At 36.6% G+C, this 18,029-nt stretch overlaps 1 protein-coding gene across 5 annotated transcripts in view; it reads left to right on the top strand.

Annotated features, from left to right (window-relative positions):
• Window positions 1-18,029, top strand: part of PSIP1 (PC4 and SRSF1 interacting protein 1) — a 40,157-nt gene that overhangs the window by 15,172 nt on the left and 6,956 nt on the right. For 4 of the 5 annotated variants that reach the window (XM_047829506.1, XM_047829508.1, XM_047829507.1 and 1 more), the window contains exons 4-10: window positions 161-299; window positions 2,780-2,884; window positions 3,776-3,838; window positions 9,688-9,784; window positions 10,698-10,773; window positions 15,572-15,800; window positions 16,635-16,753. In XM_047829506.1, the coding sequence (XP_047685462.1) occupies window positions 161-299; window positions 2,780-2,884; window positions 3,776-3,838; window positions 9,688-9,784; window positions 10,698-10,773; window positions 15,572-15,800; window positions 16,635-16,753 (828 nt within the window). Of the gene's footprint in view, window positions 1-160; window positions 300-2,779; window positions 2,885-3,775; window positions 3,839-9,687; window positions 9,785-10,697; window positions 10,774-15,571; window positions 15,801-16,634; window positions 16,754-16,830 lie in introns of all 5 variants that reach the window. The other variant, XM_047829509.1, reaches the window with a different exon arrangement.

Here is an 18,029-nt window from a genome sequence, read left to right on the forward strand (position 1 = left end):
ATCTAATGAATCATTTGTGTCTGCCCTTTAATTTATGTAAGATTTTTACTGCATTTTGGGTTAAGAATTGTCTAGAATTGCATCCTAGGGTAGTACTGTTTAATAACTTACATATTTGAGAATGCTTTGCACTCACATTTTTCTCCCTCTCCTTTTTTAGTGCTTTTTTAGGCCCAAAGGATATATTTCCTTACTCAGAAAATAAGGAAAAGTACGGCAAACCAAATAAACGAAAAGGCTTTAATGAAGGTTTATGGGAGATAGATAATAATCCGAAAGTGAAATTTTCAAGTCAACAGGTGCGTCATATTACATAAAATTTAGTTTAGTATCATTTATTCAGTCTTGGGGGATAATCGCTATTCTAGCTTTAGGAAAATCAATATTAAAAGCCTTGTAAATTTCAGATTAAATTGTGCTTATTTGTGAGGTTGAATCTTGACCTTTCATATCTAGATAAACTGATGAAAATGTTACCTTCATGGGTAAACAGTATACTGGAAAATAGTCAATTATTTAAGTCCTTCTGATTGATTATTTAATGTGTCATCAAATTTAAAGCCATATGTACTGTTCTCTGAAACTTAGGTAGTATAACTTGAAGAGTGTATTTTTTTCTTACTCATTTTTTTTAAAGTTTATTTTTATTTATTTTGAGAGAAGGGGAGAGAGAAGGAGAGACAGAATCCCAAGCAGGCTCTGTGCTCGGAGCACAGAGCACAATGCAGGGTTTGATCTCACGAACCATGAGATCATGACCTGAGCTGAAATCAAGAGTCGGGTACTTAACCAACTGAGCCACCCAGGAGCCCCTTTTTCTTACTCATTTTAATTCCTAAATCCATAAAATTGTATTAGACTACAAACCTCATATGGGTTAAATTAAATATGTGACAGAAGTACTGATAGCACTGTGCAAAGTATACTTCATGTTTTTGGTGTTTAGAAGAGCAGCCTTAAACTTTCTTTTTAATCTGTTTTTCGTGTATCCAGAGGTTTTATTCATTTAAATTAGATTGAGAAAGGGGCATCTGGCTGGTAGTCAGTAGAGCATGCGACTTTTGATCTTGCGGTCACGAGTTTAAACCCCACATTGTATGTAGAGCTTACTTAAAAAAATAAATAATAAGACTGAGGTAGTAAGAACTAAAAGATATAGTAGCAAAAAGTAGCATGTGCCATGCTGCTTCTTACCTTTAGAGAACTTTTCAGGTGCTATTCTGTCTGGAAGGTTTTAAATCTTACAATGGTGCTCCAAGAGTGCGTTAGATGATCCTGAGTACCTTCATTATCACCCAAATTTATTTGTTAATCATACCATACTATGTTTGCTTTTGTACTTAACTGCCACGGGTTATTAGCTCCATGAACAAAGAAGTTGTCCTATGTGCCTGGCGTTGTCATATGCATGGCAAGAATAAGTATTCGCTAAATACTGTTCCATGAATGTAAGACTGGATGGTTTCCCATCATTGTTGCCTCAGCTGTATAATGGGAGTCCAAAGACACTGAATTGATTATTTCCTGAAACTAACGGTTTGTAACTTCACTTGGATCATGTGTCCTGTGATTGTGATTGTACCTTCAAGGACTTTTTCATCCTCCAGATAGCCCAGCATGGTCACCCTATCCTATGTTCCTATGTACCTACTTAATCTCCGGGTGGTTTTCACCATCTATATTTGGGATTTTCCATTTCACAATGAAATTTTTGGTGGTTTGTGTGCATGAAACCTAGCAATGTACTGTCCTTAACAAAAGTATGAATGATTGTGCTGATGTGGTATACTCTGTGTTTCTGGCCCAGATAGGTCCCCAGTGGCACATACCTAGGATATGGAGAAAGCAGTGAACCTCAAACATAACAAAACATAATAGAAAAGTTGGCCATCATGATTTACAAAAATTTGTAGTGCTAGAAGTAATTTGGGGGGATGCTTTTGTATTTCTTGTTGTAACTTTATAATTTTGTGGGTTATCAGCATTGCCTTTTTTATAAAAGAGGCAAAAGTTTAGGCTTGAAAAGGAAACCATTAGAAAGGGGCACAGTTTAGACTGCAGTGCTGTCGTCGTATAGACCTGTGCTTACCCTCACCTCCCAGTGTGTACTGTGTTTATCTCTGTTACTCATCTTTTTAGGCCGCTAGTAGATCTTCTGTGTAAGTATCTTGTCATCTGGGGGTATGTTCTCACCGCTGCCCCGAGCCCAGAGGAATCGCTGGCCTGATTGAATTATGGTTCATGAATTTGAAAAAAAAAAAAAAAAAAAAATGATGATTGGACTCCTATTAAATCAGAATCCCATCTCAAGAGTCTGAATTTTGAATAAACTAAATATGAGATATAGATCAAAGTCTTTCAAGAAAGCTCTTGTATGTCCTTTGCAAAGGCTCTAAGATAAGTTTCTCTTTAGAATATGCCAGTAGTTGAATACAGTATAGGTCTGTGCTATTCTAAATCACGTTACATTGTATCTTGTTGGATATTTATTGGTTAGAACACTAGAATGGTCTTCTTTGTAATGTTGCTTCCATTTCTGCCTCACTGTTTTATCCTTTACACTCAGTTATAGGAATACAGCCCCTTATAATACTTTTCTAAAGGAATAATAGAATTTAAAGCTTTTTAAAAAATTGTATATGTTAAAAGCATTTTGTGGAACAGAAATGAAGATACTTTTATAACTTGTAAATAGGCTTTTGAATTTTTTCATGGGTAGAAAATTTTGAAATGGGGTAAAATCGTACTTTGTGAAGTTAATAGACCTGGTCGTTTATAGGCATCAACTAAGCAATCGAATGCATCATCTGATGTTGAAGTTGAAGAAAAAGAAACAAGTGTTTCAAAGGAAGATACTGACCATGAAGAAAAAGCCAGCAATGAGGTATGTTTAATTTCTCTTACATTCTAAACCCATTTTGTTGCAGGGAAGAAATTGGAAAATGGGTTGATCATTTGATCTCATAATAGAAAGTAATCTTTAAAGTATTTGAGTACTGAATGAGAAAGTGTTTAAAACTTATTTCCTTGTGTGAATATTAAACACTGTATTGTAAAATAATTTTTGCATCTTTATGGTGCATGGCTGGGGCCATGGTTGGGGCACCTGGCTGGCTCAGTCGGTAGAGCATGCAACTCTTGATCTTGAGGTAATGAGTTCAGGAGCAGAGATTACTTCCAAAAAAAAGGGAAAAAAAAAAGATGGCACGGATATATTTATTTGAAGTTGTTTCGCTGTGCAAAATATGAGGTCCACCCATAAGAGAGTGGGTTACTGTTTATTAGGAATCTTTTTCAAGATATTGTGGGATTGGGGGGGGGATACTAGAAAAGGCATTGAACTGAATTTTGTTGAATCTAGGTTTACTTCCATCTCTATTTGATTATCTTTGAGGGGAGATGCTCACCTGAGCCTTTTCAGGTCTCGTGGGTTGTTAGATGATCTCCAGAGTCTCAGCCATTTAAAATTTACAACCCTAAAATGTAGAAAAAAGTCGTTTTGTAAATTTAAAAAGACAAACTTCCATGTGTACTAGCAAGCATGACCTCTATTTTGTTTGACAGAGGAAAGTGTTTTTTTTGTTTTTTGGTTTTTTTTAAAGACACTGGCTATTACTTTCACTTTTATGATCTTGCTTTCAAATTTCAGAGAAACAAAACAAGTTTCCCTAGTGCCTTTAGTGAAATATGCTGTTATTTTTAGTTTAAGAAATTTTCTTTAAGTCTTGATATAATTTATTCAGTTTCATCTGTATATATATTTTTTCAATTTTAGGATGTGACTAAAGCAATTGACATAACCACTCCAAAAGCTGCCAGAAGAGGGAGAAAGAGAAAGGTAATGTTATTGCTTAACCACAGGAATCTTTTTTTTTCCCATCAAATTTATTTATTTTGAGAGAATGCAAGTGAAGGAGGTGCCGAGGGAAAGAGAAAGAATCCCAAGCAGGCTCCACAACACCAGCACAGAGACTGATGTAGGGCTCGAACTGTTGAATCAGCAGATCCTGACCTGAGCTGAAGTTTGGTGTGTAACCTACTGAGCTGCCCAGGTGCCCCTTAACCACAGGGATCTTAAAATAATTTTTATTTTAGTTGAATTGAGGAAGGTAGAGATAATGAAACCTTACTTTTTTTTAAGTTTAGAGTTGGCCCTTTTTTCCAAATCCTTCATTTTATTAAAGGGTAGGTTATACTGTTCAGTTACGAAAACTAGCTGTTTCTTTTTAGTGACAGCACCCTTAAGATGAATAGTAAAGGAAACAAAATGCGTCTGTTTTCATTGCTTTTAATGACACTTCAACTCTTCTTTGTAAAATAGATAATAATGTATACTCGAAGTTTTTGAGAGGATTAAGTGAATTAACATGTTACATATCCATAATAAATCCTGATACACAGTAATATCTGTGTAAGTATTGTTCATTCTAGTATTAGCAACATTGTTGCATAAAATGAGACTGTGTGACACTTGAGTGGGAGGTACAGTCTGTGCTTTTAATTAATGTAGTAAGTGGGGCGCCTGGGTGGCTCAGTAGGTTGGGCGTCCTACTTCAGCTCAGGTCATGATCTCGCGGTTTGTGAGTTCGAGTCCCACGTTGGGATCTGTACTGACAGCTCAGAGCCTGGAGCCAGCTTCTGATTCTGTGTCTCTCTCTCTGCCCCTCCACTGCTCAAGCTCTGTCTCTCTTTCAAAAATCAACATTAAAAAAATAATAAAAAATAAGTTCTTCCCTATATGAAGTTTTGTTCTTCACCTTTTTCTAACGTATTTATTGTCTCAGACTATCATATACCAAAGATTCAAGGAAAACTAAGGCTTCGGTATCTTGTGAGGAAGTAAAATATGAAAACAAATAATTGTGGCTTTTTTATTTCCTGTGGAAGGGGCTATGATAACTTTAACAAGATTTTAAACATAGGCTGAGTCTTGTCAGGCAGATGGAGGCGGGAGGAGGGGAACAATATTTCACATGCATCCTCTTTTAAAGCAGTGTGAATGATGGAGACTGGATTGGGATGGTGAGACAAATTCACGGATTAATTCATTCAGAATTTTAGTACTGACCTCACAGGTGTAGGCAGAGAATGGAGTGTATTGAATAAAGGAGATAAGGTCTTTGTTTTCATTGAACTTACATTTTTGTTGAGACACAATAAATACATAAAGTAAGAGTTAAAATGGGGTGTTACGGTAGTGGCTTGGTAATAACTAAGTCATGAAAGGCTTTTCTAAGGAGTTAGCATGAGGTTGGAAGGAAGAGGGACCTTCTAGCAGGTTGTTTGGTAGTGTAGAATGAGAAACGGGATTTAAGAGCACTTCAGGAGGTAAAGTTGATGGTTGATTGGAAGTGAGTGGGAAGGAGGAATCTAGGAGACTCCACGGTTGGCTTGGTTTTGGGAGCAGAGGCGTGGGGAGGAGGAAATGAAACATCTAGGGGAATTGGACTGAAGATACATTGTTTTGATATCAAAAGGGGAAAAGGTAGAAGTTAAAGATGTAGTCACTGATAGAAAGACAGGAAATAGATGAGGTAGTCAAGGGAGAAAGTTTACTAGGAAGAATGCAGAAACCAGAACCCTGAGGGAACATAATGGAGATGAGAAGTTGCTTTGTAAAGTTAAGGCTGAGAGGGGTGCCTGGGTGGCTCAGTTGGTTAAGCGTCTGACCTCAACTCAACTATGATCTCAAGGTTCATGGGTTCGAGCCCTGCATCAGGCTCTGTGCTGACAGCTCAGAGCCTGGAGCCTGCTTTGGATTCGGTGTCTCCCTCTTTATCTGTGCACTTCCCTGCTTGCACTGTCTCTCAAAAAACAAACATTTAAAAAAATTAAAAAAAAAAAAAAGGCTGAGAATGAACTATCAAAAAAAGGAGGATGTCAAGCTAAGCAAGGGAGGAATTTTTTTTTAATTTTTTAATGTTTGTATTTGTGAGAGAGAGAGGGTGTGGGGGGTGGGCATGGGTGTGCGAGGCAGGGGGGCGGGGGAAGGGCAGAAAGAGACAGAATCTGAAGCTCTGAGCTTTCAGCACAAAGCCCGATGTGGGGCTTGAACTCACATGCTGAGCCTCGAAATCATGACCTGAGCTGAAATCATGACCTGAGCCGAAGTCAGAGGCTTAACCGACTGAGCCACCCCGGTGCCCTGGGAGGAGAGAATTTTTTTAAAAAGGGGAGTGGTCAGTTATGTCTTGGTAATGGAGAGGATACTGGAAGATGTTTGACAGGCTTCCCCAGGATACTTTTTTTGTTTTAAGTTTGCTTATTTTTGAGAGGGCACAAGTGGGGAGGAGCAGAGAGGAGGGGGATGGGGGGAGACACAGAAACCAAAGGCTCCAGGCTTTGAGCTGTCAGCACACAGCCTGATGTGGGGTTCGAACTGACTAATGGTGAGGTCAGGACATGAGCCAAAGTCATAGGCTTAACCCGCTGACTCAGCCAGGCACCCCTGCCCCAGGATACTTAAAGTCAGATGGTAAGGGCAGATGAAGGAGGTTGGAGAGTAAAATATTTAATGGTAGAGTTACGCTGTTTTTGAAATTTTTGAAGGGAAGTAGAGAGAATGCAGCATCAGGGATTTGCATGGTTAAAGTGAAAAGATATGGTGAAAGATTTAACAAGTTGTTTGCAAAGCTAGGAAAGATTAAAGGTATGGAACAAGTATGAATTGTTGTAGTAAAGAGATGTTGGATGAGAGAAGGAAGAGATACATTTGAAGGAAGAAACATAACAGGGAGAAGGAGATGGACATCTCATCCTTTTTAACATTAAAGGGAAATATGGAAAAGGTTATTTAAAAATTCTAGGCAGGGGCGCCTGGGTGGCCTAGGCGGTTAAGCATCTCACTGTTGATTCCAGCTCAGTTCATGATCTCCTGGTTTATGAATTTGAGCCCCAAGTTGTGCTGTGTGCTGTGACAGCGTGAGGCCTGCTTGGCCTCTCTCTCTCTCTCTCTCTCTCTCTCTCTCTCTCTCACTCTCACTCTCACTCTCTGCTTCCCCTACTCGCTCTCAAAAATAAATTTAAAAAAAAATTCTAGGGAGACTAGGGAATTAACGGAATTCCTTCCTGCTGGCCTCAATCTCTTCTACACTGCACAATTCAAGGGAGGACTACATGTATAAGGCAGGAAGGAAGGATAGAAAGTTCATGCTGGTGAGGGGAGAAGAGGGCCTACATAACAGGGTAAAGATATTAATGGATGGCTTGGAGATTTCCAACCGAGAGGCATTAAATGAATGCATGTTTGTATAAGGTTTTTTTTTTTTTTTTTTTTTTTTCCAGCAGATCTCAGCATCAGGGAATAATAGAGCAGAAAAGGTAGAGTTTTACAGTAATTCTCTGCTGGAGATTTGTAGGACAGGTGCAGTAAAACAAGAATGCAGAGGACTTGAGGATGCATATGAATAGTATAATCTCATGGGGTGTTTTGTGGGAGGGAGTGCTTTAGGTAAGATGATGAAGGGAGTAGCTACAGAGTGGGGTGATAAATGAGTGCAGGTGTCAAAGGGTTAGAGGTCTCTGTGAATCAAGTAAAATATAGAAGAAATTAATTTGCAGTGTATTTACATTTAAGATTTGGATATTTGTATATTTGAAATAACTTAGTCTTTTTTTTTTTTTTGAGCTAAACAGTTGATTTTATTTTCATAAGGAAAGCTTTTGAGTTGCCTAATTTTTCTAACAGTGAAGAATACATCTTCATGATAGGGCTGGTTTTTTTTTATTCAGTATTAATGTTAATATCTTTTTATGTATGATACTAATTATTTATGAATTTGTTACCTCTTATTGGTATCTCCTCCAAAAGATCCATTCTACCTTTAATTCTTGTATGATGTCTTGATTTATTTTCAAAAATAGAAAGTGTAAATAAAGAGAGGTGTGTGTTTTTTGGTTTTGTTTTTTTGTTTTTTGCACTGAAAAGCTCGTCAGTTTGAACTGAATTTTAGAAGATTTTGCCCTCTTAACACCTCACTAGGAAGAGTTGTCATACAGTCTTGGGTTCTCAACCTTAGGTACATAGGGAGCTTGGTAATGGTAAACAAAGAAAAAACAGGTGCCTGGTTCCCCACCAGGGGCGCTATTGAATCAAGATGGGGGGGTGGTATTTAAATTATTAAAATTCTAGAAATACAACCTTAGCTAATGTTTAAGGGAGCAATTTTTGTAATGTTCCTTGAGAACAGTTCAGGGGTGAACGTAGCTGAGTTAATTGACTTCTGATAATGCTCTGAATATGCATTGTTGTTTTCAAAGTATAAAAACAAAAATAATGTTTAAAATAAAAAAGATTCTTAGAAGTGGGATTACTGGGGTGCCTGGCTGGCTCAGTCAGAAGAGCCTGACTTTTCATATCTAGGGGTTGTAAATTTAAGCACCACCTGGGGTATAGAGATTACATAGATAATTAAAACTTAAAAAAGTAGGATAAATCAGAAATTTGCCTGTTTATTGCTGATGTAAAGATATTCTTTCAGAAAGCTGTTGCCTGTTTATTGATCATTAGTAATCAGTATATGATTCTTCATTTCCTTACTAATACTGGGCATTATCTCTTAAATGTTTGTGAATCAGATTGTTAATTAAAAGATTTTTAAGTTGTTTTGTCAATAAGATTGGATTGTGCATGTCTTTTCATGCTTTATTGCCTTTTTTTGTTAATTTAGTTAATGCTGAATTTTAAATAATGGGTCATGGGGAAGCAGCTCCTAGGGCCCCTCCCATCCTTGTCTTTTTTTTCTTCACTGTCTCTTTCCTCCCATTTCCATCATGATCAAGTTGTTTGCATTTCCTTTCTAATTGGTGGTTTTAACCTTTGTTCTACTCTACTGCTTGACTCCATTAAACTGACTCATTTTGGGCTCTTGTCTCTTCAGGCATCATAGTTTGCAAAGGGGCACTGCAATTGATTACTGTAGTAAATCACTCTTTACAGAAAATAGTAACTCCTAGAGAAACACAGCAGATCTCAGTCTTAATTCAAAAGTAAAACATGTATATATTAACAAAGTTAAAGAATAAGAAATATCAGCAACTTAATTTCTTCCCTTTACCAATATTAGAATATTAACTTAAGTTCCCTCATAAGTACACAATATAAAGTGTTAGGATTTTAAGATACTCGATGAAAGTACATTTATAAGCATGTGTGGGTTAAGCATATTATACTTAGGTCATCATTTTGCATCGAGTGTTAGCTGTATTTTTACAAATTGGTGTTTTTTAGCCTGAGAACATCTAAAAAGTGATGTTTTTTGTTTTGGTTTTGTTAATGTTTATTTTTGAGAGAGAGACAGCGTGAGCGGGGGAGGGGCAGAGAGAGGGAGACACAGAATCTGACACAGGCTCCAGGCTCCAGGCTCTGAGCTGTCAGCACAGAGCCCAGTGCAGGGCTTGAACTCATGAACCGCGAGATCATGACCTGAGCTGAAGTCAGATGCTTAACTGACTGAGCCACCCAGGTGCCCCTGATGTTTTTTGTTTCTTAGAATTGTTCACTAGAGTCTGCTAGTTGTGGTGTTTGGGGATGTCACTCTGATGAGTTCACTACTGAAAAATAACAATCATGTACAAGTTACAGTTACATGTAAACTTTGTATCGTAAAGTGGGATATCTTTGCTGTTGAATTAAATTTGAAATGCCTACTGTTTGCTAAGTAAGTTAATTAAATCTTTGTGATTCAGGCAGAAAAACAAGTAGAAACTGAGGAGGCAGGAGTAGTGACAACAGCAGCAGCATCTGTTAATCTGAAAGTGAGTCCTAAAAGAGGGCGACCTGCAGGTAGGATTATTAATGTTTAAATCTCTGGCTTGTGATTAATATTTCAAACCATTACAGCGTTGTACCTCAGATACCTTCGAATAGGTGGATAGGTAATTGGTTATGGGTAATATATACATTTCAAAGGAGATAAACATGGTTTCTGCTTTATGATAAAGTATTTAGATTTAAAATAATTGCTTGGGACTGTTTTCATTTTCTGTTTTACCTAAATGTCTCCTAATAGCTGCAAATGAGGCTGTGGTGAGATGAAATTCCATGAATGATGGATCTATTTTACCTCTCACTGTAGAAAGCATAAGCTTCACTGTAGTTTGGAAGGATATGTCTCTAATAGTAAGGCAAAGTAAAACAAAGAAAATTAACAAAATAGAGCCCATTTTTTTCTACTGCATAATAGGATTCTTTGAAAAGGGAAAATCCATAATACCCAGAAAAATCCTGAGATTTGTTTCCATAATTTTTATTTTGGAATTTAATATTTTAATGGATCAAATTAGTGGTGTTAGAAAATTCAGTGAATTATACAGATTTTCAGAGATGTAAATGTACCATATATATACAGTATTGTAATATGTATATGGAGATTGACTATAAGTGGTATTGTTATAAAGTTGAATTTTGTGATATTCTTGTTAAAACAATGCGGGATGTTCTTTGAAGTCCTCTCAGACATACTAAGGACAGATTGAAAATTACTCTGTTGATTGACCCCTTTTAAATATTCTGTTGTTGCTCATTTGAATCATTGGGGGATATTATCTTTAAAACTTAATAAATAAGATAGTATCTGTAATAAACCACTAACCAATATTCTTATAGTACATACCATTTGTAATCTTTATATGTGAGAATTGCATCTTAAAAGGAAAAGTGGGTAGTTACTGACTTTGTTTTTCCTTGTGAATGTTAGCTACAGAAGTCAAGATTCCGAAACCAAGAGGCAGACCCAAAATGGTAAAACAGCCCTGCCCTTCAGAGAGTGACATGTGAGTTTATTTTTAATGTAGGATATTTGCTGTTACTTTTTAGTAATTCTAAAAATTATGGGAAAAAACTATCGAAAAGTTTTTCATTGTGTAAAAAGTAAAAATTGATGGGGAATCCAGAAAAATCTGATGTGATTATCCTTTCATTAAAGACATTTTCTTGGTATATCAAGGTTATAAAGATACTTAGATAATACAGGGTAAATCTATAAAAGAGAAGTTAGGCAATATAGTTTTTTTAAGCAAACTATTTTTTAAAGTTTATTTTGAAAGAGAGACACATGGGGTGGGGGTGGGGGGGCACAGAAAGAATTTCAAGCAGACTGTGCATTGTCAGCAAAGAGCCGAATGTAGGGCTTGAACTCATGAACCGTGAGATCACGACCTGGGCTGAGACCAAGAGCTGGATGCTTAACCAACTGAGCCACCCAGGTGCCCCAAGGAATTTTTAGACAAAGTATTTTTGGAGCAATTTCCACAAATCTTTTCTAGTTCCTTTAGAATAACTTTTAAAAATATTACTAAGGGGCTCCTTAGTAATGGCTGGCTCAGTCAGTAGAGCATGTGACCCTTGATCTCCAGGTCATGAGTTCAGGCTCCACGCTGGGTATAGAGATTACTTTAAAAAAAAAAAAAAAAAAAACCCTACTAAAATTACTTTTGCAATGTGAATTTAAAGTATTTTGATATGCTAACTACTTAGTTATCAACAAAAAAAATTTTTTTTCTTGCCACCTTTCTTTTCTGCATATGGGTATTGTTATATGACTTGTGGGTGGAAACTTCACGAGAGAGAGTATATATTTAGACAAAGGGCAAAAGTCTTTTTTAGCTCTTATGTTTAAAGATTTTTATAGACAAGGCTCAAGCGTGTTGGTCATTTAAGAGGGGCTTTTACAGTGTTTTATATGAAACATTTTTATAGGACATTTTAGTTACAGAACATGGAAGTTTGTACTTTTTGATTAAAATGTGTTTAAGAGTTTTACTGCCAAGCTAGCTATTAAACTATCCTCAAAAATACTGGCACAATATTACAACGTGGTTTTAACTGCTGTAGTGAAGAAATTAGGTACATGCAGATGAGTTTTTCTTTTTAAACATGCCAAATCTTATTCATTCCCTTCCTAATCTAATCGTGGCATTAGGTATAAAGTCTAGGATTTCATAATTGATACAAGGTCTTGATCTGGAGACTTAGGAACTGAAAACACAAGGTATCTGCTCCCCTCTCCCTTTTATCACACACCTAGATCTGGGATAGGGAACCATAATAAATACGCCTGTTTGGAAAGGAGAAGATTAAGAGGCATAGAGTAGTCATTGTTCCCTAGGAAATCTAGAATTCTGGGAAAATAGTGTGAGATCTCCTGATTTTAGGTATAAGGAAGGTTCCCTTGATTAGGCCCCAGTTTTTGCCTGAGAGTCTCTTGCCAGACCATATCTCTCCGTGGCTTTTAGCTAATCCTGTGACAGTTTACTTTTTCAGTATCGTCCTTAGATGTGTCTGAAAAGGTCATTGGAAAATATTACCTTCATCAGCTGGGTAGGATTCCGTCTGCTTTCAGGCTGTAGGGAGTTGGAGGGACCCAAGGTTCCTTTTTAGATCTCCATTAATTTCTCTTGATGCAGGCTGTATTACATTTGCTAATAATACTTTATTGTGAGTGTGTGTGTTTTATTTGAGCCAGCTTCATGCCTAGTGGTCTTTTATTTAAGTTTATTTATTTATTTTAGGGAGAGCGAAGGGGACAGAGGATCTGAAGTGGGCTCCTCTCTGATACCAGAGAGCCCAATGCAGGGCTTGAACTCACGAACTGTGAGATCATGACCTGAGCCAAAGTTGGCCACTTAATCAACTGAGCCATGCAGGTGGTCTTTTTACAGGATTTTCTCAATCCTTTTTCTCAATCTTTTTCTCAGTTTTTTTTGCTTAACAAATTGTATTCCCACTGCCCCCCTGCCCCCACATGCTTATCTTATTATACTTAATTTGCACTCACTTTGAGTTTACAGATTTTCCTGAGAACCCCTTGGTCTCTTTCCTAGAAACTATTTGTTTATCTGAAGGACCACGGTAGCCCAATTTGAATACTTAAGGAGAGGCTGGCAGCTCATACCCTTGATTGGATCTTTGACCCTAGTCGTTTTCTGAATTTGAAATTTTTACAAGATGGAGGTGACTTTAAACACAGAAATGCGTGGAATTTTTAGGTTTTCCTTTTGTCATTTTGTTATTTTTTTAAACTCCTTTCTTGAAGTACCCTATCAAATCTATCCTGGTAACAACCAACTTAAGATGCTAGCATTCGGTCTTGAAAACTTGTCACTCAAAGCCACACATTCACTGAATTTTCTTTCACGTTATCACAAATGACAGTTTTACCTATTGTATAATAATATATTAGGATTTTCAATTTCTCAGCCCCAGAGTCAGTGTCACATTGTGTTACATAAATTTCTGTATCCATGAGCTTTTTGCAAAGGCAATTTATGGACAGCCTCACATAGTAGTAACTTAATGACACTTCACATTATGTGTAGGCTGGGTATCGGTTATAGCTATTCTCAGCTGTGTATCTGAGCACAAACTCGGTGTGGAGTGCAGTTAAACTATGTAAGCTTTTCTTATACTTTTGCTCTCCCATCATGAGAACAGAATGTATGTGTTAGTGGTAGCTTTTTTGCCGTGAGTCCTGAAATGACAGTGGTATAGAACCCAGAAGAGCTGAAACCATCTTATAATTCTCACGTAAAGTAAGAAATATTTGTTATAAGCGACTGAGATAATTGGGGTTGTATTTGCAGTAGTTTTTGCTTACGTTAACATGTTTTTTTAACTATTTACAAATAGTTTCCTACTGTGCCTTGACCTAGTAAAAAGGGAAATTGTTGCTATGGAGAAGTGTTTTTCATGAAAGGCGGTATGGAGGCCCATTCGGAAAATACTTGTTTATAGCAAGCTCTGATGGTTAATTTTGTGGCAATCTGCTTTGATACTGTTCAAAAACCCTTGAAATAATAATCCCATCTCTTATGACCTTATTGTACACTTCTTAATCTGTTTTAAAAAAAAAAGCCAAATGGTATTCCACTGTATGTATCACTCTTAAGATATAAAGTTTATATAAACTTAAAATTTTAAATGATTTTACTCGCATGCCTTTTCTTCCATCGGTTAGAAATTGATGAGGAAACCCATATGACATTTGAAAATAAGCATAGCCAATAATGGTTGTTAATAAGACAAATTTCTAAAGAGGTTAAAAAGTGAATTTTTTCTCTTCCAGTTTAATAATCTCCTAAGAGTTCAAGGAAGCAGTGTCTGATAGGTGGTCAGTAGATTTGGAACTGAGATATTGGACCAATTATATGATCTGAAGTCTCTTCCACCTCTCAGACCCATTGATATAATTGTGTAATTTTTGAAAATCTCACTGAAATTCCTAGAACAGTAAAAAAGATCAATCTTAATTTTATTTTTTTATTTTTAAAAGTTTATTTTGAGAGCAAGTGAGCATGGGCAGGGAAAGGGCAGAGAGAAGGGGAGGGAGAGAATCTCTAGCAGGCTCTGTGCTGACAGCACAGAGTCCGACGTGGGGCTTGATCTCACAAACTGAGAGATCATGACCTGAGCCCAAATCAAGAGTCAGACACTTAATCAATTGAGCCACCCAGGTGCCCCCCCAAAAAGATTTTTTAAACAGCTGTTAAAACTTGTTGTCATTTTTTATGGGGTTGCTTTCATTGAACGTATATACCGTAGAAGTAATTATGTGGTTAGCACTGGCATCATTTTTTTTTTTTTTAATGTTATCTATTTTTGAGAAAAAGAGAGAGACCATGAACAGGGGAGGGGCAGAGAGAGAGAGAGGGAGACACAGAACTCGAAGTGGGCTCCAGGCTCCGTGCTGTCAGTGCAGAGCCCAACACGGGGCTCAAACTCAAACTGGGAAATCATGACCTGAGCTGACGTCAGATGCTCAACCAACTGAGCCACCCAAGGGCCCCTGCACTGGCATCCTTTGATTCTGCTAGAGCCTAACATCGTATCATAAATACTAAATATTCATATTTATTTCTGCTGTATTCATTAGCATAGATGTCATCCAATGATAATGTTACGCTTACTGGACAGTTTTGGTAGTTTTGACTTAGTTTTAATGAGGTCTGTAAATCCACTGGTGATGGGAATGCTTATTGCTAGTGAATTTAGCACCGTTAGACATTATGCTTAGTGGCCATATATTTTACCATTATGTGCGTAATTTGGGAGCCTTTTACCTTGTGGAGTATTTCTTTGAATTCTAAAATGGCCATATTTGATAATAACCAGTTCACTTCTACAATTGTACTTTTCCCAGTCTACTCTTTTTAAAACCTGTCATTCTTATAATGATGTAGAATAGAAGGTCTGGCTCTTTCACCCATCTAATATACTGCTGTGGCCCCACAGTGAAGAGTAGTATCTTGGCACAGAAGGTCCTACTCCGTATTCTTTTTTTCAGTGAATGAGTAACATGACAAAAAACTGGGAAAACAAAGGGAAAATCACTTTATTACCTTAATGCCACTATGATTTTTGTGTCTTCTAATTTATATGAAAAGGATGTTCTTTTCTTTCTATTACTGGATGGTAAAGATACTCATATTTTACTGGAAGATATGTTAAATTTGTCTAAGTAAATTATTGCTCATTTTTAGCCAAAATACTTCTTTGATTGGGAGAGTATGGCTAAAAGACAATGAATAATGATACCTAAAAATTCATTTTCCATTGCTGTATTTTCAAAAATAGGGTAACTGAAGAAGACAAAAGTAAGAAAAAGGGGCAAGAAGAAAAACAACCTAAAAAGCAGCTTAAAAAGGATGAAGAGGGCCAGAAAGAAGAAGATAAGCCAAGAAAAGAGCCAGACAAAAAAGAGGGGAAGAAAGAAGTTGAATCCAAAAGAAAAAATTCAGCTAAAACAGGGGTTACATCAACCTCTGATTCTGAAGAGGAAGGGGATGATCAAGAAAGTGAAAAGGTACTATCAAGTAAAATACTTATTCTATTTTTGGATTCCTGTGTAGTTCTTTTTCTCTCGTAAGCTTTCAGTATCTGTGAAAGTATGAATGTGATTAAAAGTAAAACTGAATTTCCCTGCCTTTCTGAGTAAACTTGAATTAGCTGTGTTAAAAACCATACTTGAAACTTTATTATAATTCTAAGTTTATCTCACCCTTCACAATTATGATACGGAAATCAAATGTTTACTCCAGTAACCCACCTATCTAGAAAAGGTAGAAAAGTAGAAATTAAGCTAGATGAGCTGCGACAAGAGAAGACCTAAAAGCGATGCATTTATACGGGGATTTTTATTATTTCCTACAGTGAAATTCTTAACTACTCTTCAGGCCTATTTAGTGTACGTTTTATCAGTGGTATTTGAATGCCACAGTTGTTTAGGAATAAGTACTGTATGTAGCCTTGGAGATCTACAGACCTGGTTTGTGTGAATCTTTTTTTTCTTTTTCTTTTTTTTTCCTGATTTCCAAATACTTGAGAAGCCAAGCAATGTACCTGTCAGTAAACAGTACTGAAATCAGAACCATAGTGTGGAGCCCAACAGCCTGACATACTTTGAGCCAAAGGCCATCGCTTAGTATATTACAGCAGTGCAGGAAATAGATTTTAATTCCCCGAATCAGCATGGGAAAGTTCAGTTTAGACAGCAACATGTATAATTCTGAGATTTTTAAAAATCAGTCATTTAAGTATTTGTCCCTTAAGAAAACCAGTTGCTTTTTTTTCCTCCCAAGATTATAATTATAGTCACTGACTTGGTAGTTAACTAAATTCATCCTAATCCTCAAAACAGAAGAGAAAAGGTGGAAGAAACTTTCAGACTGCTCATAGAAGGAATATGTTGAAAGGCCAACATGAGAAAGAAGCAGCAGATAGAAAACGCAAGCAAGAGGAACAGATGGAAACGGAGCAGTAAGTATTTTTTTATTCTAAATTTTGATTTTTTAAGCTAGCATGAAATTTTTAAACGATAGAATCTCATTTTTCAGACCTTGATGAAGCCTTTAAGAGAAGTGACTTCTCCCCTGTGTTAGAAAACAGTCTTCAATATATGATGATAATCATGTTTCAGGCTTCATTCTTTGCTGAGTAAGAGGAGGAAATTCAGAGGTAATCACTTGTGAATATTTTTAATTTAAACTGAAAGTGCAGATAGGATTTAACTGTTAGTGGCTTTGCTGAAAATGTCCTCATCCTCTACTGTTTACTTGTTTAGTATTAAATACAGAAAGTGGTGATAATATGTTGGTGGAGGAAGAAGGAAACATCCTTGTCATACCACCAGCAGACCTCTTCCCAAAAGAACAGCAACAATAAGAGGAGCACAGTTGGAAACCCGAGAAGCCAGTAAAAGTAAATCTAGAGGCTGACAGGGTTTGAGTTGGATGTGTGCGATACAAAAGCTCCAAGCTGACTTAAGTTTTGATACTTGGAGACAATACGCACTTACCGTGGGGAATTTCTTTCCCCTTTAATTTTATTCTATAACATAATTTTATTAGGAAAATAGCACTGGTGATGATTACACTCCATGTGCTTATTACATTTGTTTTCCTAGTTATCTTTAGACTGTCACTTCTGAGTTTTCTTTGAAAAGCATTTTGTTGCGAAGCGTCTTGCATTATTCTGACTAAACTTGGTTTCTTGTTAATGGAAGTGATTTTGAAAACATGCTGTAGGTCACTAAGACACATTTAACGATAAGTAATGAATTCTTTAATTAATTTGTACTTTCTCTTTATAAGATAGAGTTGTGAGCCAAAGTCTCTTCACAAGTATAGCGTTTGACTATCTGCTTTCTTAGTTGTTTGGAGGATAATACATAAGCAGTTTCAGCTGCTTGAGTGGAGTGACATCAAAGATCTAAAGCTCAGAAATGTTACTCCCTCTAGTCTGTTAGACTTGACCATTTCTGTAAATATGTTAAAGTTACTTTTTATTGCCTATCCTTTTCTATCCTTTCACTGAAGAGTTGTTGGACTGTTTGTTACTTTTGACTTTATTGTGCTCCCCAAACTAAGATAGAAAATTAGTGGTTGCTTAGTAAATCTAGCCCGGCCCTTCTTCAGTATCTCAAAGTTATCTTTATGTGTTTCAGTTTCTTTTTGAATGTCCTCCGAATGTAACTTTCTCAAATTCTAATATTTGTGTTTTCTTTCCTTCTCCTGTTATTACAAAACTTTGTACT

This window comes from Prionailurus viverrinus, chromosome D4 (genome assembly GCF_022837055.1).
Source record: "Prionailurus viverrinus isolate Anna chromosome D4, UM_Priviv_1.0, whole genome shotgun sequence".
Lineage (NCBI taxonomy): Eukaryota > Metazoa > Chordata > Mammalia > Carnivora > Felidae > Prionailurus > Prionailurus viverrinus.